Raw genomic sequence first — 22,264 nt, forward strand, 5'->3', positions numbered from 1 at the left:
TTATGGGAGGAACAAGGGTGACCCCCAAAAATGCACGTATTCACCGACATGAAGGCAGGCACTACAGCACTACGTGAAGGAGAGATCTTGAACAGCAAATGCACTAGCAGAGAGTGTGTAACCAAGTGCTTCACAAGTCCCAAGGCATCGTGGGATAGCGAGGTTCATTTACAGGCAAACCGCCAAGAACTGTCAAGTGCTGAGAATTGTTATGATCTGTGAAAATCTGCACATTCTGAAACCTGCAGAAATACATCAGAGTGAGAAACTCTTATGAGAGCAACACTGCTGACGAATTACATCATCAGACTTCTGGTATGGAAAACATCAGCAGAAAGGATCCAGGTTGTGTTGTGTTGACTGGAAGTGCACTTACAGTTTTAACTTTCTTGTTGAGCGCAATCCATTTCTCTATTCCAATCTAACGCCCTACGCTCTTGAGATTTCTAGTGGAATCAGAGCGATTCATACTGTAAAATGTTGGTGAACTCATGTCCAGGCACTAAACCCGGCCTGTGTGGTTCAGGTTTTTCGCTTTGGTGAGTGAGTGTGTATTCAACCTGCCTACCTGATCAGATTGAAGTGTACGGCACTGTGTTGAAAGAATGCACAGGTGAATCTGACCCGAGATCAGTTTGCCAGCAGAGGGACCAAAAGGGGAAAAGGCAGAGCGGAGCTGCTTATGCTGATCTAGAAACAGTAAGAAGAGCCGAGCTGTTCTAAAGAATTCCTGTACGGACCAAAAGTCAGAAAGACTTGTGAGTAGCTGTGCATTAAACCTAGAAAATTCTAGAAAAATGATTGGACACTTAAGACAGAGCAGAAGACAATAAAACGAGGAAGGAGATGTTTGTAAAAAGGCACACAGTAAAAACAGAAACGGAGCAGAAGGTTGAAAGGAACGGGCACAAGAGATCCTGACGAGTTCTAGAGCTGGAGAGAGTGGCTGCGATCGGAAGGTGAGAGAGAGTTCAGCAAATGTAAATGTTCTTACAGCATAGTGAGTAAATATTCTACAGTAGGATCTTCGATCAGAGTTCATGTACGTGTGTGTGTGTGTGTGTGTAGGTTCTAGGAGGACTGTGCAAGAAAATGAGAACTTTTAGGAGCCATGACAGCTGAGCAGGAGAGTCCCATACATCCTGTCATCTATTCGGTTTCATTTCATTTTTTTTTTTTTTTCCTTTTACCCTTTAGCAGCGTATTGGCGTACCTGTTCTGGGGTTGACATTCCGAGATCTTCCTGCATTAACCCAGTGCATCCAGAACCCGACAGGACTCCCCAGAGCCAAGGCTCACAATCATGGGGGATTGTAAAACATTAAAAACAAAGAAATGAAAGTCTTTAAAAGACAACATCCTTTAGTCTTTTGGGGTACCGATATCCATTAGTCTTTAGGGGTACTTACCCCAGAGTGAAATTAAGGTGCAATGTTTTCGTACGGAGTCAAGCTGCTCCAAATCACCGTCCTGCCCCAGCAGAGGTGCGAGATTAGGCCATTGCCCTCTTCGCTATGCGCTCTGGTCCAGTGGGGGGCTCTTAGGCCTGCTGGGAGGAGTCTCAAAAGGGGATGGTCCTGTAGACACTTATATGGAAGTCTCTGATTGGTCAGAGATGGAAGGTGGAGTGGCTAGTAGACAAAAGTGTGCCGCAATAGGTCCTCAGCAGCGGGACGCTGTTTAGACTCCACAAAAATCCGTTTAAGGAAATCGCGGCAGTGGTCCGACACGTGAGGCGGCAGAGTGGGGTTAGTGGGCTGTGTGGCGATTTTAAAAATGGCTGCCATTGCTTCGTACTCCGCCCAGGGCGGCCGCTGAGTCAACATCTCCACCACGGTGCAGCCGATGCTCCTGGAATCAGGGCGGAATTACCATCATTAACGTGAGACACACAAAAGATGAAACGTTTACAATAACATTGAAAAAAATGTAATTTAAAAAACACAATGTGGAGGAATTTTCATGCACACTTTAAGGGCTTACCAGATATCAGCTTTCCTGCCATACCCTTCTCCGCTGATGACCTCAGGACTCATCCAGTACGGTGTACCTGTCACTGACTTGATGCCCGTACCAGACAGGCAGATGGTCTGAAGCCGCCGACTCGCTCCAAAGTCACCCAGCTTCACATTACCCGCAGAGTCCCGAAGGATATTGGCACCTACATGAATAAAAGAAGAGGGAAACATTTTTTTCATTATGACCTGACAAAGTTTCAGCTCAAAATAACCCACAGATCATGTTGTAAATGCACCTTTGTCAGTGAAAGCTAAAAATATGCTGTTTTTGAGCATTTATCTTTAAATGCAAATGAGCTGCTGCTCTTCACCCCCTGTGCCTTTACACCTCGTGCCTGGATACTCTGCCAAATAGTAATAAAACAACTGTTTGGTTTTTATTATAAACTCTATCACACGTGACATTGCAGTTGTTCATGGAAGTTTATGTGTTTTAAAGCCATTTCATTTTAAACTTCTGATACATGTTTTTTTTTTTGAGCGCACAGAAAGCTGGCTGTCAGATGGCGAATCCTGCGAGTATTAAACTAATTTCCCTTTTGCATCTTATTGTGCTTAAATTGTCAAAAACACAAAAGTTCACAAACACAGCCGGTCATGTATGTGATTGTACACAGCAGGGAAATAAATTGCATGTGTATATTAGATCTGTGTATTAAAGTGGCAGCAGTCGAATGTACAGTACCTCCTGCTATATATGCTGTTAATATGAGTCAAACAACAGAAAAAATACAGAAAAATCACTCACTGCTCTTGATTGAATAACTTAAGTAGCCTTAAAGGGGTTCTATAGTGCCCTTTTTACAAGATGTAAAATAAGTCTCAGATGTCTCCAGAGTGTGTACTTATTTGCATGTTAAAATTGTCACTTTTTTAGGGTGAGCAAAAACGTGCCGTTTTTGTGTGTGTCCCTTTAAATGCAAATGAGGTGCTGGAGCTTCAAATGCTTGTGTGTTAGCAGCTCTGATTACCTCACACAGAAACACACTGAAAATGTCATAAACTTTTTGCCTTTTATGTCGGACAAAGATGGAGAGAATCAAGAAGTGACAACATGTAGAACGCGACAGGACATTTCTGAATGGTTAGTTGATGAATTTATGTAGCTGATGTGGAGTTAACTATCTTCGAGTCATTCTAGTCTCATGATAATCTGTAAATCGCTTGTGTGGGAACTGTTGTAAGATGCATACACTGAGCTAGAGAATATATGCTCCATGAAGATAGAACAGTGTTGTGTGTTCCTGGGGGCAGGGTTTATGTACATTTTAGGTTTAGTAACTCATGAAGAAGCTCATTTTTGTAGTCCCTACCAGTTGTTTGACGTAGTCCTTAAAGCAATTTCTTTAAAAGAAAATGTATCCCTTTGGTTTGAACTTTAAGCGTTGTATTTTTCTTTCAGATTTATGGGGAAATTAAAACAGAGTGGACGGATTTTTACAATAGGGTGGTAAGTGTGTATATAATAGGTCCCCTTTAAAATAATTTTGAATATTCTGCTAATGTACAATGCAGAAGCACTGAAAGATTGAGACATTAAAAGAAAGTCTAGTTAGCAAGTTAAAAACAAGGATGATTGCTATGCTTTCATTATTGCAGAAACCATTTTTATTATTGCAGAATATGCAATTCAGCTTGTCATAACTGACAACATCAGGGCATGCAGTTGGCTCACCTTTGATGTCTCTATGTACAATCATGTTACTGTGCAGGTAGCACACGCCCTCTAGTATCTGCCGTGTATATTTACGTGTGACATTCTCCGTCAGAGCACCGTACGACTTCAGCTGGTCTTTAATGGAGCCCTATGGACAAATATTTAACATTCCATAATTAAGACAAAATATTAGCATCCTAACATGTCAAACTTTCTCTCACAAAAATAAAAAGTTGACAGGCTGACACAAATCCTTTACTAAATGAACTCACTGAATCTATTGGGGCAGTTAAATTAACATCTCATTAAAGGGTTAGTTCACCCAAAAATGAAAATTCTGTCAGTATTTACTCACCCTCATGTTGTTCCAAACCTCTATGTGTTTATTTATTCTGCTAAACACTTCCAAATATCTTCCTTTGTGTTCAGCAGAACAAATAAACACATAGAGGTTTGGAACAACATGAGAGTGAGTAAATACTGACAGAATTTTCATTTTTGGGTGAACTAACCCTTTAACTGTTTTTTTTTTTCAGTCATGTCCAACTTGTGAAGAACCAAGAGCCATCAGTGTGATGTATATGTACTGTTTTTGAGATTGACAACATTAATTAGGTGTATAATTACATTAATTATGTAATTAGGAGCTAATAATATTTTAATTTTAAAAATACTATCGTTTAGTTAAGGAGCTTCCACACGGCAAAAACTCTAAGGGGAAACAATCAGGGCTCAAGAATGTGTGTTCCAAATCAGTGAATTAAAATGCACTTACCCCAGGCATGTACTCCATAAAGATAGAAAGCGTTCTTTCATGCGTGTCCCGCAAGCAGCCATAGTACTGAACAATGCGCTCATGGAAAAGATTTTTCAGCAGCTGAATCTCACACTCCAGAGCACTCACCTCCTGAACACACACAAACAAAGTGAAAAAGTTCACTAAACACCAAATTTAAAGGCATCTACCTTACAAAGCCTGAAAAAAACTGTTCACCTTGCTGGTTTCTGGACTATCCGGGTCAAACTGAACCTGTTTAACTGCCAGTTCTCTGCCTGTGTCCGCATCGTAGCATAGAAACACTCGCCCGAACGCTCCTTGCCCCAAAAGCTTCCCTAGACGCCAGTTTGTAGGAGCTCGAGGGGCTAAACACAGAGAAGAGAGAAGATTAATCCAAGAACAACACAACGGTTTTTAACCAAACAATTTAAATGACTTTTCTACCGGATTTGTAATTTATAAAAGGCTATAAATTTTCAAAAAGTAATTTATAGCTGAGTACAGTAGGTTAAGAAATTTCGTAGGACAGGAGATATTACTGGTTGGTTGAACATGTACACTACATGTAAAACGTTTGGGGTCGGTAAGATGTCTTCAATGTTTTTGAAAGAAGTCACAAGGCTGTGTTTATTGATAAAAAAAATACAGCAAACTAGTACAACACAACTGGTGCCCTAAATCCACTCACAGCGGCTGGGAGGGCTGATGTCCATGACTGATAGAGTAGGGTTAGAGCTGGGCTCTATATCGCTGCCACGGCGTCTGCGGCCTGGTTCCTCTAGGTCAGGAGTGAAGATGCTGCTTCCACTGCTAGTGCTGGGGCTCTGCTGCTCTGTAGGACTGAAGCTCACCGGAGAACGGAAACCATGAGCCTGTGTCCGCCGCGCCCTCGGAAAGGTCTTCCGTCCTGAGTGGAGAAAGAAGATCTAATTTAGAAACAGCGCGGGCAAGAAAGAGGACTAACGCATCCGTTTATACAATATAACCTCACCATCGCTGTAGTCCTGCAAACCAAACGAGATGTGATATCGCCTAGGATAGGTTCCTCCCTTCCCTGTTTTTTCAAACACTGGTATATCGTACTCTGTGAAACAGCAGCACAGAAACATGATAGATTGAGGAATTCAAACTAACGCAAGCTCTCGTGTGACATCAAAGCAGAATGGTTAGCAAGAGCTTACCAGGGAACTCTTGATGGTTATCTGGGTAGCTCAGGGCTCGAGGCATTCGAGATTTGGGATAGGTTTCACTGTAAGAGATGCAGTGAAAGTGTCACTCAGTAATTTTAATCTAAGTACAAACGTGAACTGCACACTACTGTTCAAAAATGTGGGGTCAGTGAGATTTTAGGCTGAATTATTCAGTTAAAAACAAGGTAAAACAGTAGTATTGTGAAATATTATAAAATTTAAAGTAAGTCTAAATTAATCCTATTTTAATATACATCGAAATTTAATTCATTCCTGCAATTGCAAAGCTGAATTTTCAGCAGCCATTACTGTAGCGTCACACGATCCTTCAGAAATCATTCTAATATGATGATTTGGTGCTTAAGAACATTTTTATATTGAAAACAGTTGCGCAGCTAATATCTTTTTTGGAAAACATGATACATTTAAAAAAAAATGACATTATTTATTTGAAATAGAAATCTTTACATTATAAGTAGAACTATTACTTATGAACAATTTCATGCACCAAGGCTGAAGAAAAACAAAATCTTACTGACCACACACTTTTGAACAGTAGGGTATGTCTGTGAGATCAAAAGTTTCTGTGATTGTCACTGGATGCCTGGTCATGTCATGTGGCATCCTGACACAGGTTAAAAGAATCCTATTAATACAAGTTCAAATCTACCAACAAAATGCTGTCAAATTTCAGAGAAAATACATGAACTCATCATTGAGTTTGTAAACAAGCACAGCTTGCATTTACAGTAATCTACCTATACAAGACGCCTATCGACAAGGCACTGATTTCTGCAAAATGGCTGCAGGCACGTATCAGTTAGTTGTTTACCTATCAAGTGGACTGTCCAGGGAAGGACAGCTGCCTGATGCTGAATTCTCAGGACTGCTCATAGACAGAGGGTCCAGCATCTAAAGAGAGAAAGACAGAAAACGATAAACAAGCCATCAGGACACTGGACACGGACACTTGGTTTAGTACACCCACATCAACCAAACCAGATGTGTTATCAGACTATGTACCTGGTCCATGCTCTCTGGAATGAACTCGCCCTCACTGTTGATGCTGGTGAAAGAGCCATTTCTGGCCACTTGCTGCAGAGCATCAGGAATATAGCCTGGAGGAGGAGAACTACGATCGGTGGACTGAGAACCTGAAGAGGGAGAGGACACAGACACAGAATGCTGTTTAAAACGTCATTTATGTTGTGGTTTTAGTTGAAGAAACATCATATGCACTTGAATAATCTGAACAGAGTAGTTTCAGGTTTTTTTGAGCAGTGGGGTTGAAAAAGTATCAGTCCAGTCATTTAAAAGGTATTTGATAAAAGATTTTTAAGTCATCATTAAATGCATGTTGCAGTAGTCTTTTCATTCCTATTGTGACGTATATACAAGTGAAACTGCTTATTGAACAAGAAAGATTTTGTCCATCAGGATATGATTGGATCATCATTGGATTAGTTTGCTACTGCAACGATCTCATGTGAGTGACAGGTTGTCCTGCCGTCAAGCCAGAAAACATGTCATCAGAGAAGAGAAGAGATGTCGCTGCAAGTGGGAGGGGAAACTACTTTGAGTCACATTAATTAAATTTTTTATTGTCAACTGCGATTTTATGTTGACTGAGAAAAATTCACCAATGAATTGTGCACAATAAAGGCAAGAACATAAAATGCAGAAAGTAAATTTTGGTTTTATATTGACTTCATGACAAGGATGCAGTTCAGAAACACTGAATGCAACCCACCTATGAGTGCCAGCATGCTCTTTTTATCTGCAGCACTGAAGTCTGTGTTGTCCAAGTTCTCATGAGCAGGCAACATGTCTTTACTGGAGACAGAATTCTGAAAGCGCAAGTGGTAAACATCTAGATTACATTTAAGGCATTTAGCTTTTATATTAGATCACAGGTCTCGGACTAACACTTTCTCTCTGGGCATGTTTTATAATGATCACTGACCTGAGTGCAAGAGGGGAGCACCAGCAAGATTTTCAGGCTCTTCATATGCACTGAACGATCCAACAGCTCCACAGCTTTATCCAGATCATCCTGAGTACGCAATGGAATCACAAGCTACAGGAAAGAGAAAAGGTAAATCGTCAGGAAAACAAGAACTATGGCAGCCATATATCAAAACATTATAATAAATACAATATATCTTAGATGTGATAAAGCTGTGGATTCTGTTACCTCATTATTGGTGTAATGCAGGTCCATGCTCTGCCCAAACGCTACTTTAGCTTTGGCGCTCAGATCTTCCAGACTGACAGGTCGAGGGAACTGTAGGATCCTTAAGTAACAGATAATACATTATAAATCATCACACCATCATATTCTACTTTAATACAATCAATAAAAAAGTTCCTTCAAATGCATTCTGTCTGTAATTATAATAATTGCATCATTGGCACCATATTAAAGTTATAGTGATTACATGAGAAATTCAAAGAAAAAAAGAACATTATTAATTCAAGGAGTCTTTTTTTGGCAGTTTTAGGTTCTTAGCCTTTATATACATGCACACAACCACATGACAACTACATCACTAATTTCTTTAGTTCATTTGGCTTAGAGCAAAACATCTTGTGTGAAGTGATCCTCAAGGACTGGGAATAAAAAACGCAGGTTTGGACAAACTAAAACAGCATCCATTACACTGTGACTACAGGGCATGGTCGGACAGGTTTAATTACAAGAAACCTCAAGAGGGAAGTGATAAAAATAGGAAGTGGAGAGCAGAAGAGCAGAAGTAGGGCTTGTGGTTATTACCTCTTCTCTCCTCTGTACTCAAACTTCACCCGTACGTCATTCTGTGGAGAAGCAAACACAGTTTACACGCATCTCCATGCACATAAATCATACTCACAACTGACTGATTAGGACTGGGAAACCCACTGCATTGATTTTAGAGGACTTTTTATTTTCCCTGCGACTACATCATTAGATAAGTTTCACATTCGTTCCTTGGAAAGATGTTTTAATGATGCCTCTTATTGAAACTTCAGTATAAAAAGGGGATTAAAGTAGATGAATCACGAATCAGTTCAAATTGTCCATGTGGTATATTAATATATTATTCAAATGTTTGTTTTTGTAAAAAGTATATTTAAAATATTAAAATGTTTTTTTTGAAAACTTTATATTGGTGAATATATTTATATATAATATTATGGCTATATTATAGTGTATAAAATAATTGTATAATGTTGAACATTATGTAAAATAAAGCAATGAGGTAATATTTGTGGGTCCTGACAAAAATAAAATGACAATATTACTTTAAGAATAATAAAGTAACCAGAATAAAAAAGATTCGGATCACAAGTTCAGTATCATGACTTGTATTGGTTTGTGAAATTAGTGTATTGTTACACCCCTGAAACAGAATGGTTCAATTTGTGCTACTGAATTTATTTTCAGTATTTTACATTTTACATTAAACATTTTGAATCTACTTAGGCTCAGTTCCTTAGATGGAAGAAAGTATACATAAATATTGAGAAAACTATTGCATATTTTTAAAAAGCTGAAAATTACTGAGACATTTTAAAGTCAGCATGAAATGGAAATTGGCATAGTCTTTTCTTCCCTATTTTGAAGTATGAGTGAAACAGCTTCTGAAATGAGAAAATCGTAGGGTGGGACTTAAATTTCGCCCTTTTTGTCCCTCCGTCCTTCAACTGATTGTCTCGTAGGAAGTTGGGTGTTGCTAACTAACTGGAAACAGATCTGAATGCCACTTTGCAGTCAGTTGTGGAGGATATTCAGGGGTGAAAAGAGTACGGAAAAAATATACTCAAGTAAAAGTACCATTAGTAGTGCGAGTAGAGTAAAAAGTACTTGTCCAAAGGTAAGAGTAGAAAAGAGTAGCTTATTTAAAAGCACCCCGAGTAATGAGATGAGATTCGGATTCTGCCCCCTTATAATAAACACTTGCTTAGCCAGAATCGACTTAATGTCGAGCAACTTCGGAAGCGGAGCCACACGCAAAGATACAAAAAAAATGGCATCCACACGCCACATGAAATGGGGTCCAGTGCACTCAACGTGCGCAGCCGCCCATGACGTCATTTTTGCAGTACACACCATACACTCGTGTGGACGTGGCGAGTATAAACCAGGCTTAACTCTATCCCACAGTATGTGTAAGTGGTTTGCCTGTGTACACTGACTGATGTCATCATCATCCCCCTTATTCAGCGGTGGTCTCATTTACAGTACATGCTCTGTTTGCAAGTGACATAAGAGAGTATTAATGATTTATTAGGCAATGTTTAGTTGACGTTTAGCTCTAACTAATTTCTCAGGGGGAAAAACACTGTCAGCAGCTGGTGCTGATGTGAATTACAATAGAGGCAATGCAAACCTGATTCTTTGGAGAAGAGGCCTTGGGTTTGCTCAGGTCAGACAGACCAGATGGTCGACTGGACCGATGCAGCACCACCAGGTCTTGCATGATGGAATTCAAGGCCTCCTGTTCATCTGCAACATATTAGTAATAGTATAACAAATTCTCAATATAATTATTATTTACGCTCCCACTTTATAGTAAGTGTCTTTAACTACTTCATACTAATGCACTTGTGTTTTACATTGCATATACATTTAAAAATTCCTACTTGTAATTACAGATCTAGTTAATTACACTGTTAATCCACCCTTAAACCTAACCATAATCGTGTCAATAACGTTTTTTTGCAGTACAGAGTACATTAACCATTTTCTTTAGATGCAAGTATATAGCAGTTAAAGACATTACATCATTTGTACTACTAACAATTAACAAAATAAAAAAATTCTGTATTCTGTCTAATATTTACAGAGTACATACCCATTTTGACAGATCACCGGTTCACCCAGGAGTAAAGGAAAGAGGATTCATCCATGAAATGGGATCCTTTCTCCTGTACAAGAGAACAATCCATTTATTACATACATAATTGCATTAATTAATAATGAAATAATTCAAATATTTGTGACAATAAACCATTGTCGATCTATTAAGACTGGTAAAACCACTGGCACCATATTGTTCTAAAAAAAATCTTTACATAGCAGCACATTAGAAACCAATGCTTTAGGACAAGTATTACCATTTTTCAATATGAGCAATCTCTCATTAAAAGACCCAGCTAGTGTCATTCAGCAAGCAGCTGTCAAAATCTGAACTGAATAGGGCAGGCTGCCTGCCATAGCTTGTCTAACCCTGAGGTGTTTACACACACACACACATAAATATCTAACGGGTATTAAACTCCTAAATTCAAGACAACTAAAGTACAAGTAAACATCAATAGCTTAGATAAATAGCTTATCAGTGCATGTCATAAGTCAAGACAATGTCTTACCACATTTATGACTATGTATGATAGTTTAAGTAAAACATATTAGCAACTCAAATATGACAAACAGTAAAAGGAAATGTCAGTTAAAACTCTAACGGCACCCAAAGCTAATAACCAAGCTAACTAACGTAGATAGCATACATAACGTTACCTGTCAAAACTATGACAGGTCAAAGTAGCCAAATGCGATGACATGCTGATATATAATCAGGACAGAATAACATTTAGGCATTCGATTTAGCCTTGTCTGGAGCACGACACAAAGTTAAGAAGAACTTCAATTATATTTATAAACACAGTTAGCCGCTTAGCTATATAGGCCACATTAGCATTGCGTCAGGATGCTAACAAACCGCTTCGCGCTTTAACAGCTAACAGAGAGATTCTTACAGACTTATCTGAATAAAATGTCTTTGTTATGCAGTCACCTAATAAAAAGTATAAATAAAGAGCATTTTAATCACCTGGGTGAGCTCGGTCCGTTCACTTCCTCATCCACAGATATGAGGCCTCGATACGAATCTGACACTCAAATAAATGGCTTTAACTTCAGTCCAAGGCCTGGCTAAGCGGCCAAATCATCTCGCGCTGACTCAAACACACTTTAAAGGCAAGTGAAAGCCTCTGACGATGATTCCAGACGAATTTGTGGATAAAAACAGCAAATTTTTGACCGCGTACCGGGGTTTGTTTACATTGGGTTCTACGCGCTGGACCTGACTAAGATCAACTGTTGTCAATTAGACTAAGAAGAATTTAGAGAATCGCGAACTAGGACGATAACAATGCACAAAGTGAGAAGGTCTGTTCAGAAAATGAATCCAAAAGAGCGTAACGACACATTTAGCAAAATATGTTTCGTATTAAGTACACTTAAAAACACTACACAGTGCACACGCAGACACACACTACTTTGGAACAGCACCGCGGTCCTTTGACTCAACTCACGTGTCTCCACAGCGCCATCTGTCGACTGTCATCTAATACTTCGCATGGCCAGAGACTCGCAAGTGTCAAGTTGTAGCCAATCAGAGAACGTGGTTCGCTTGTTATCGACCAATCAGAACAATGAATGCTCAAAGAATAACTCCCATTTGATTTACAGGCACATGCACGCTTGCCTTTGGCATATTTAATTTGGTCATTTTTAATATTTACAATACTAATTTGACTAAACGACAAACGTCATTTTTAATGACTTTAAATCTATATGTAAATGCTATTTTTTATCTTTCAAAGGGCCATTTTTTCCCCAAACGTTTTCATGTTAATCAAACCATTATGCCATCTGGTGGATAAAGATGAGGATTACATAGAGTTGAATATATGGGGAACTTTCTGTGTTTGACTTTGAAGAGTCGACTCATGTGTCATCACCACCACCAGTATATCAAAGTTTAAGTAAATAAATTCATAGATCATCTTTTTTGACTCAAAGTTCAATACAGCATTTTAGTGCTAAGTTTCAGAAAGGCACTTTGTGTAGAAAAACTAGGTAAATTGTGACAGATTATGATTTTTTCTTCTTAAAGAGTGTTTTGAACAGAACAAACAACACATGAATTAGTGAAGTGTAATTTATTCATACAAATTTCAGTAACTTATTCAAAAGCCTGTTTACACATATCAAAAACTTCCAAATATCACACAATGTAGTACTTACTTCACAACCCTCAAAACCAACATTCATGTTATCCAAAAGCGGCTCATTTTTTAGCATGTCCCATTATCCATTCATTGCCTATAAGGCTAGTGCACTCCACACAATTTTGCATTTGGCATTAAAATCTTTTCAATTACAGTGTTTTAGTGGAACCAACACAAAATCATCACTGTTATATCAAATGAGATAGCCACACTGAAATAAAGATGAGCATTGTTGTGATTAGATGTGTTTTCTTTAAACAATATTTAATATTAGTGTCCACAGGACAGGATATTAGCATGATTTTCTAAAGTAGCTTTGTAGTTGTAATAGGATTTACTCACTCATGTTTGCTTTAGGAATTTCCTGCTTGTAAGCTAGAAGTCTTTGACTGTATATAAGCGTCCAATGTTAAATAAATAATGAGCTTGGCACTAAAGCTAACTTAATAGTAAAACAACTATATACAAGGTCTTTTTGACCATATTTCACAATGATTTTAAGGCGGAGTGAAACAAAAAAAAAACTAAGAGAAAAAGTTACACTGCTAGTATGATGTAAATGCATGTGAAGAAAATGAGAATTTTCAAACACAATTCTCCAAGTAATTCATCTTGATCCGACTCCATAAAATAGTGTCTGTTCAAACATTTAAAAAATATTTGGTCAGCTGATTGGCTATAAATATTCAAACAAGAAAACTAACAATTATCTAATAAAAATGTTCTTAGAAGGTGCTTTACACAAATAAAAAAACATTGTTTGTTAGATAAAAGCAAGAAGAGGCACTATTATACACAATGACATCTTTAGACTTCAAGAAACACAGTGTGGATTATGGTTTACATGAATACATAGTGTAATGACAGGTTACTTTCGGTCCACAAATCTAAGGTTGATGGGTGCACCTGGACAGAGCAGGCCATGAGTCTTGGCACGCACATCGGTGGTCTGGGAAGACACCTCAATATGGAACTTCTGCAGTAGCTGTGATAGAGAACAACATCAGTACACCATTAGACAAGAGAATTACAATATATATATGACAGCTGTAAAGACAACAAATATGTCTTTATTGCAACAATATGTATAACAATAGCATGGATATTTGCTATCCCCCACTTCTTTTGGTAAGGTCCATGAAAAATAGCACTGTTATGGTTTGGATATTGCTTGTTGCTGCCCAGCAAACAAATTTAGGTTCTGGGAACGTTAGTTTTTGGTTCCCAGAACGTTCCTAGAACTTTCCCTTAAGGTTCTTTCCCTTAATTTTTATAACATTCGTGGAACCTAAAAATAACCTACATGGAACGTTCCTAATTCCTATAACGTTCTAGTTTGGATCCCAAAAAAATAACCTCATGGGACCATTCGGGAACGTTAGTGGAACGTTCTGTGTTTGCTGGGTGACTTTTGAGAGACATATAAAAACACACACACACCTGTGTGAGAGCCAGATGCATCTCGAGCTCAGCTATTCTCCTCCCGATGCAGCTGCGGATGCCGTAGCCAAACGGGATGGAGCCGAAGTTGTCGACGCGGTCAGAGGCATCCTTGCGGATCCAGCGATCTGGACGGAATTCTCCAGGATGGGGAAAGTTCTCCTCATCCACTGAGGTGGAGTAATGACACAGAGCCAGCTGAGTCTGCGAACAAAGGAAGTTGTTGGTTATTGATTTTTATTTATATATAGTTTGTGTTTTTAGCATTTTACTGAGGCCCCCTAGTGGGTTATTCACTTATTGCAGAACAACCATATCATTTTAACGCGATTAACACAGTGAAATCGTTTTCTAGGCACATCCTATCTATGTAAACGTAATTTATAAATCTAGAACTGTAGGAAAGACATGAAGGCATGAAGCAATTCTCTACTTTTCATGGGATGTTTATGGAAAATATGCATACACATAGTCAAATGATATGCTCTTACCCCTTTAGGAATGAAATAACCTCCGATGATCAGATCATCCTGTGTAACGCGTCCGTTTCCAGGGAGAACAGGGAAAAGCCTGCGTGTGTTAAAGAGACGGAGGGAAGTGTTTATGTAACAACACCATGCGTTCTGCAGATCTCTTGATCTGATAGTGTTCATTTCTTGATTACTGTATATAAATAACCAGCACTTTTAACAGTGGTGGGCATAGCTTACCTGAGCGTCTCTTTGACAAGCCCTCTAATAAGGGGCAGATAAGCAACATCCTCTCCAGTTGGGACGCGCCCACCCAGCACTCTGTCCACTTCCTCAAAAATCTCCTGCTGTACTGTGGGATGTCTTGCCAGAAGGTATGTGCTCCATGAGAGTGTGAAAGAGGTCTGCAGAAGATAAAAGAGTACAAAATGTCAAGACTTATTAGAGATTAGTAATATCAACTCTATATAATTCCTTTGTCTGCTGAAGAATGTCTCTACTACAGGGTCGCGAATGCAAAATCCCCCCATAATTCAAGATATGGGGGAAAATACCCCTGTATTTAGTTGTCGTTTTATTTATAACATATGATAAGCTTGTTGTTTTTCCAAAGTATGAGCATGATGCATATGTGATATTGATTTATACGAGTTCAATAAACAAGAAGTCACATTTTAGACACAATATCGTTCGTTTTTGCGCTATTTCAGCAACTAAAATAGTCCCAAAGCTACAGTAGCATTGTCGCACGTCTATTGCACAGTGTTTCTTTACTGAGTGAGTTTGCATTTTTCACCAAATCAGTTTAATAACTGATTCAATGTCTCACACTTGCATTGTTCCTGATAGAATGAATCAACCATTTTAAACAAATTGGTTGAATGAATGATTCAATGACTCACTCATTAAGACAAAAAAAACAAAAAAGTCATATTTTTTCATTCACAATTTAATATTTACTACATTAACCTCATAACATTACTTATTATGAAATTGTTATTGGAGTTAAAATTCAGATGCCGTTTCCGTTTCTGTGCCACTTTACATCTGGCAGTGCAAAGAGGGAATTTGTTGATGCTGGTTTCATTTAATTGTTAAATTCAATTATAATAATAAGACATTGTGACTGTTACATTTTTTTAAGGACTCTAAAAAGGTAAATTAACCACTGATACCACACAACCACACACATTTAGCTGCCATGAAACACCTGCCATGCTTCTCTCCATTCATCATTAATTTTAACTCGGATGCTGTTGTCATGTGTGTTCAGCTCCAGTGATTACAAAGCCTTTTCTTTTTGGGTGACTGATTCCTTTTTTAAGCGTTAACCCGTAACAGGCACCTAGCCACACAGAGGCGAACAGAGAGACAGACGGGCAGAAAGGGAACGATTACATGACAGATTTTGGCTCACGACTGCTAATCTGATCCTATGTCTGAAAGAGAAAGAGAGGGAAAGATGAAAGGGGAAGAGGATGCCAACAGACGCGTCAGTGAAATGGGAGAGTCTTGGTGGGTCTTGTTTATTGTGGGTGAGACGTATGGGGAGAGGTCAGCGTGAGGTCGGGTGAACACTGAGGTTTCCATGGAGACCACGGACACCCGTTACGATCTGACCATTTGAAAAGAGTTCACGGGAAGAGGAATTGAGGACTCATGAGACGGCTAAGACTCATGAGACAGTTTGTTTATCTTCACCATTAAAGGGGTGGTTCAGGATTTTGGACATCGGGCCTCATTTCCAAGTTAGCCTTAGTGTTATTTATCAGTGGAGACAGTTTTTAAAAACTTTCATCCAGTCGTTCCAGTTGCATAGTTCGCCGGTGCTAGGCAAGCGCAAGTCAATGGTAACTGCTAGCTGGCCATTAAAAACAGTTTTACCCACTCCACAAATAAAAGCAAATAAATGGACTGGTCTGTTTGAAAATGATAATTTGAAAAAAATTACAAGTTTTGAAAACTGTCTATATTTATAATTATAACTGTCTATATCTATAATATTATAATGCAACTTATTTGTCCTATATTTATAGAATAGTAAAGTACGCCTAATCAATGACTGTACCACATAGACTAGATATATAAAGTGAACCATGGATTTGTTTAGTATATAATACGTTTTATTTTTAATTTAAACAAATAAAACGTATTACATTCAAAACTCGTTGGCTTAGAGAATGCATTTGAAGAAAAATAAACAGTTTTCTGTAGCCTTGTGCGAACTTATTCAATAGAATTAGACTTCTAGAATTTTCTTTCAAGTGCAAAAAATATATATTTTTAATTTAGTCGTTTTTCTTATCATAGCCTACAAATGTCTTCGGAAACTCCTTTTCAGTTTCGGAAACGCATTTGCGGCTGCACAGACGTGTATATATCTATGCTGCATATATCTATGCCGTACATCCAATGGTGCGGGCGTCAAGGGGGTGCCAAGATCCCGAATTTTCCATTACAGCAGGTCTTCGTTTATTCATAGTCTGTCTGACAAATATATTAGAAGCTATGTGTCTGTCATGGATTTGCACTGAATCCAAAAATTCGGAACAAAGTGTGTTCCGTATCAGTTCAATACGAAACAAGACTTTAATGTGTCAAATACGTAACGATTCCGTATTATACAGAACGGTTGGAAACCCTAGTCATGAACCACAAGCGTTGAAGACCTTGGACAGGTTCTTACCGTGTCCACTCCAGCCAGAAGCATTTCAGTCATGTTTGCGTAGATCTCCTCTAGATTCATCTCTCTGGTGACCAGCATGTGAGTCAGCAACCCTCCTTTAATCTCTTCACCTTTAGTCATCTTCTTTTTAATCTCTGAAAGCTTCTTGTCCACGTGGATCTGGCCTAAAACACACATTTGTACAAACGCTTAAAAAAATTGAGTGAACAGAGTTGTAAAAGACCAACTTTGCCCCCACCACTTACTGAATCTAAAGAGTCCGTCCCATGAGCTGCAGAATTCCTCCCAGGGTTTGGGAATTATGGGACGCAGCCATTTAGGAATGGCACCGGCATACATGGTTGTCTTGAAAGAGCTGAACATGAGGTGGAGCGCAGCAATGTACTCTTGACTCATCTTGGGAATTTCATTCTCCAAGCAGCCCAGGCGAGTCTCATACAAAATGGTTGCAACACCTAGGAAGGAGTTCAACATTTAAACTGGGTGATTTTGTATCATATTGCTTCACTTTGCCTATTGAAAATGACCAGCTACATTTAAAATCAATTACTTGCGAAGGTTTTTCATGCGTTATTCTGAATATGACCGGAATATTCAGTTCACTGTTGTACTGGCTGATCGGAGGGCAATGTAAGAATTTAGTTGGTGGTTCTTTAGCAGCAAATAAAATACCATTAATATTCAGAAAATATTATCAATCAAACCGTACAGACACAATCGGATGTGAACACAAATCTGAGCTGAGCTAATTAATGACACTACTCTAAATTGAAGTTGTTTCATCATTGATTCATTTATTGATTCAGAGATAAACAATTTAGTTCACTATAGTGTCAATATTGATAATTTAGTTCTTGTTGAACTTTGCAACATTGACACTATTATTTAACTAAAGTGAATCAATAATGAACTGAATTGAGTTGATCAATAATTTTTTGTCTTTTGTAGAGCTGCTTTATTGTTAAAATAGAAGCACTATTTAAATAAATGTTAAAATGTGACAAAGAAAAAAATTGTATTATAAATTCCAAATCCAAAAACCTGTCTGTGGAACATCTGATTAACACCAAGACTCAAACTCCTTAGCTGGATCTAATTTCATTTATACAAAGCCCTCATATTCCACATTCTCTTAATTAAAAAAGAAATCCCCAAGTTAAGGGTAGCGGAAATCAAACCCCTATGAAAAGAAAACCCTTGGTCATGTTGACTGAAATCCGAACCCTGTCCTCTAATCAAATCATGAGTGTAAAACGTAATATATCACACCAGGCCACCTTTAGTACATAACAACTAGATTTTTCCACAAAAACACACACACATTGCCCTCAAGCTCACCTTCCATGGCATAGTTGAAGAACAGGTCATTGATGTTAACGACAGTCTGGCCATCGTCCTGCTGGCTGCGCAGCGTCTTCACTCTCTTCACCAGGTCGACCACCACATCGTTAACATCAGGGGCGAAAGCAGACACGTCTTTGGGCCGCATAATCAGCTGTCGCAGAACGCTGCGCATCTTCAGCCACTCATCACCCTCGCTGGACAGAGAAATCATCAGATATTTGTTAGCACAGGCGGGAAGCAAAATAAACATTGACATTACTGATCTGTCATTTACCTATAATACCATCTAAATGTTTGGGGTCTGTAAGAATGTTTAATGTTTATAAAAGAAATCTCCTGCATTTATTTGATTAAAAATACAGTAAAAACAGTAATATTGTTATCACAATTTAAAAGAACTCTTTTGTAAAGTGTACCTAGCCAACAAAAATGTGTTCTAAGAACGTTTTTCTAACGTTCCCATTACGTTATAAAAATGCTATTTCTTTAAAAATATCAATTTTTTTTACATATTTTTTTTTTTTAAATGTGTTCTTGGTTATGCAAACGTTAAGGGAACATTCCATTTTCTGTGTTCTCCGAACATTTAGAAAACTAGTAACATTTAAAAAATATTCACCCAACATAATGTTTTAGGTAAAAACATAAACAAACAAAAAAAGGAAACATTTTAGTTTAAGGTCATAGTTAATTCTCATAATTAACTAGTTGGTTATTAGCATGCATATTACTAAGATTTTGGCTGTTTATTAGTATTCATAAAGCAAATATTAATGCGTTATTCTGCATGACCATATTCAACATCCCTTAATCCTAAACCCAATCCCTAAACATAACTACTACCTTACTCACTATTAATAAGCAGTAATTAGGAGTTTAATAGTCATAGTTATAGTTAGATAATAGTGAGAATTGGACCCTAATCTATGTTTGGTCCGTGACCAAAAAATGTTTTGCGTGTGAACATTATTTAATATCCTGATTAAGTGCTCAAGAAACATTTATTATTATTATCAAAGTTGTGCTGCTTAATATTTTTTGTGGAAAGCGTGGTCCTATATTTCAGGATTCGTTGATGAACAGAAATACCAGCATTTACTGGAAGTATATATTTTTTGTAACAATGTAAAAGTTTTTACTGCCAACTTGGGTCAATTAGATCTGTCCTTTCTGAATAAAAGTATCAAAAGTCTTATTGTCTTTTGAAAAAAAAACATTTTAATCCAAAGTGACAAACGGTTACTAGCCTAGATTTGAACCTCTACCGTTGAGAAAACAGTCGGTACTTACGCTGAGATGAGTCCTGTGGATCTTCCCCTCAAATCTCTGTACTCCTTCCAGGACTCCATGTTGCCTCTCTGAGGAGTCGTACCTTCAGACCTGAGAACATGTGCCACCAAGTCTCTGTCAGCGATGGACACCACCAGCTGAGGTCCGAATCGAGATTTAAATATCTTCCCATACTTCTGCGAGTGCTCCGTCTACAAGAAGATTTGTAAACTTGATTAACATGGATCTGAATCATTTATAGCTTGCACCAGTACATGTTTTTTTTTACTTCCAATGGCTGAGTTTAGGCTAATCTACATTAGACACCTCAGAAATAGTGAAAGTAGTGAGTAGAGAGTTGTAACTGGGTCCCAACGGTCATTTGTTTATATCAGTTTGAGTTACTGTTACTGACATACTTTATGTACTCTAATGCTGGCTTTCCTTTAATCTCTAAATGCATTAGTGAAATAAGAACAGCTATATGGGAGACAACACAACCATGACACAGCGTTCAACTACCTTTTCCCATTTCACAGTAGTCATTTCCTGACTGACAATATGGCTATTCATTAACTGTTTGGTAGCATGGGGACATTTCCTGGTATTGATGGCCCATTTGCAAATACTTGAAGCTGTTTGCAAATACAGCCTTCCATATGAGCTTGCCCAATTTCATCCCCCTTTCTCAAGTCGCCTGCCCTGTACCATTCCTACTGAGACAGCACAAAGGCACCAGTGTGTCTCCTCAGCGATCTGATTTTTCTCACTGTCCAGTGAGAAGACTGAGGTACAATAGCTGATCCCTCATGTACATGTAAACTAATGTCGTTATTGCATAATGGCTCTGTTTCATTTCATTTATATATATATATATATATATATATATATATATATATATATATATATATATATATATATATATATATATATATATACGTGTGTGTGTACCTACTTAACTACATTTTGGGGACAAATATGTACTCAGAAATGACCAAAACAAAAACATACCTCATTTGTAAATCTGGTATAAAAATAAAGTAATTAAAGGTTTTTAAAAATGTAAAAAAAAAAAAAAAAAAAAAAAAAAAAACCTAACAATAAATGCAGAAAGTTTTATGGGTAGGTTTAGGGAAAGTGTTAGTGTCTATGGAATATCCCCATTTAGATAGTTAATTAAACGCGCGTGTGTGTGTGTCGTAATAATTCATGCATTTCAGAGAAATAATTCATGCATGCAGAGTTGCAGACTCAGACTGCGGGTGGGTTAAAATCAGTTTTGTAACTATCCTGATCGTCCTCATGGTGGGGTGGAGACTCAACTCGCAGTTTTATGCAACTCCAAAAGTAATTCAACACCTCACGTGTCCGCGCTGCACATCCGTCTAGCCGAATTTTGGCTATGTTCCAATCAAATCAAAGTTTATTTCATTCTTGCAAGAGAAATTGCTGACACTGAATGCTATTTCAGCCAGCTGGTTAAACATGCTTGCGTCTGAGTATGTTCCACTGTACGTGTATTGAAGGTGTAAATGCAAATACAAACACACAGGGCTCTTTTCAACTACAACGCGTCGCATATCTGACATCTGCCGTCTCCACTCACCTGGATCTCATGGATGCGGCTGAATCCATCCCGGTAGAAGAACTCAACGAGGTTCGAGAAAGTGCTGGGTCCGGGCATCTCCTTGAGGGTCTTCACTGTGGTCTCCTTCAGCCCCACCACAGCCGGACTCACCTCGTTGTCTTCCTTCAGTTCCGCCTGACTGTGCGCCGCGATCTCCAGAGAGCCGCTCGCCGTGGACTTGTGCAGACCGCGGGCTTGGATGAGAAGCTGCTTGCATGACTCCTGGAGCAGATTCGTCCGGGCCAAGTGTAGAATAGAGCTTTGAAGAGCCATCTGAAAGACTGTGGGACCAAGTTGAAGTCAGAGGGTTCTTGAAGGTGTGGAAGTGCTCGCAGACTGGAGTGAGTGAGCATTGATGAGTGGGGCGCAGCGGCTTTTAAAGGGTCCACGGGAGATCTGCGGGATCAGAGAAGGGGATTGGACACTGGATTTTGGCACTGGAATGAACAGCGGTCCTCACGCATAAAACATGAGGCATTGGACGGATGAAAAGCTAAAGCGAAGGAATTTCTATTGTTGCAAAATAAATTGGAGATTACATAAATCAATTGTGTCTGGAAACACTTAAGCTGGCCGCATTAGTAGCCTCGTTTAAACCCAAGGTGAAATTCAGAAATTGTATCACAATTAACATTTTTAATTAATTTATGTTGCCTAAACTTTGCCGTTATTGCATTGCTATAATATTTAGAGCAGGCAATTCGCTTTTTTTTTTTTTTTTGTAAATAAAAAAGGGTGACAATAATGTCTGATAGGCATTCTCACTGACATGCCCCAAATTCGTAAATT

The 22,264-nt window shown here is 38.4% G+C and overlaps 2 protein-coding genes across 2 annotated transcripts; both read right to left on the reverse strand.

Annotated features, from left to right (window-relative positions):
* Nucleotides 1-1,182: 1,182 nt before the first annotated feature.
* map3k2 (mitogen-activated protein kinase kinase kinase 2) lies at nucleotides 1,183-11,949 on the reverse strand. Its single transcript, XM_039689125.2, has 17 exons — nucleotides 11,457-11,949; nucleotides 10,479-10,551; nucleotides 10,014-10,129; nucleotides 8,417-8,457; nucleotides 7,838-7,937; nucleotides 7,607-7,720; nucleotides 7,394-7,490; nucleotides 6,667-6,797; nucleotides 6,476-6,555; nucleotides 5,635-5,702; nucleotides 5,445-5,537; nucleotides 5,142-5,360; nucleotides 4,670-4,818; nucleotides 4,451-4,582; nucleotides 3,694-3,823; nucleotides 1,984-2,161; nucleotides 1,183-1,851 (listed from the first exon to the last, which is right to left on the reverse strand). The coding sequence occupies exons 2-17, from the start codon at nucleotides 10,480-10,482 to the stop codon at nucleotides 1,632-1,634; spliced, it is 1,872 nt and encodes a 623-aa protein (XP_039545059.1). The 5' UTR covers nucleotides 10,483-10,551; nucleotides 11,457-11,949; the 3' UTR covers nucleotides 1,183-1,631.
* Nucleotides 11,950-12,555: 606 nt separating this feature from the next.
* cyp27c1 (cytochrome P450 family 27 subfamily C member 1) lies at nucleotides 12,556-21,838 on the reverse strand. Its single transcript, XM_039689603.2, has 9 exons — nucleotides 21,455-21,838; nucleotides 19,870-20,060; nucleotides 18,574-18,773; nucleotides 17,481-17,690; nucleotides 17,236-17,399; nucleotides 14,790-14,953; nucleotides 14,571-14,649; nucleotides 14,080-14,283; nucleotides 12,556-13,624 (listed from the first exon to the last, which is right to left on the reverse strand). The coding sequence occupies exons 1-9, from the start codon at nucleotides 21,746-21,748 to the stop codon at nucleotides 13,508-13,510; spliced, it is 1,623 nt and encodes a 540-aa protein (XP_039545537.2). The 5' UTR covers nucleotides 21,749-21,838; the 3' UTR covers nucleotides 12,556-13,507.
* Nucleotides 21,839-22,264: the final 426 nt, after the last annotated feature.

Source organism: Pimephales promelas, chromosome 8, assembly GCF_988280905.1.
Source record: "Pimephales promelas chromosome 8, fPimPro1.hap1.1, whole genome shotgun sequence".
NCBI classification, from domain to species: domain Eukaryota; kingdom Metazoa; phylum Chordata; class Actinopteri; order Cypriniformes; family Leuciscidae; genus Pimephales; species Pimephales promelas.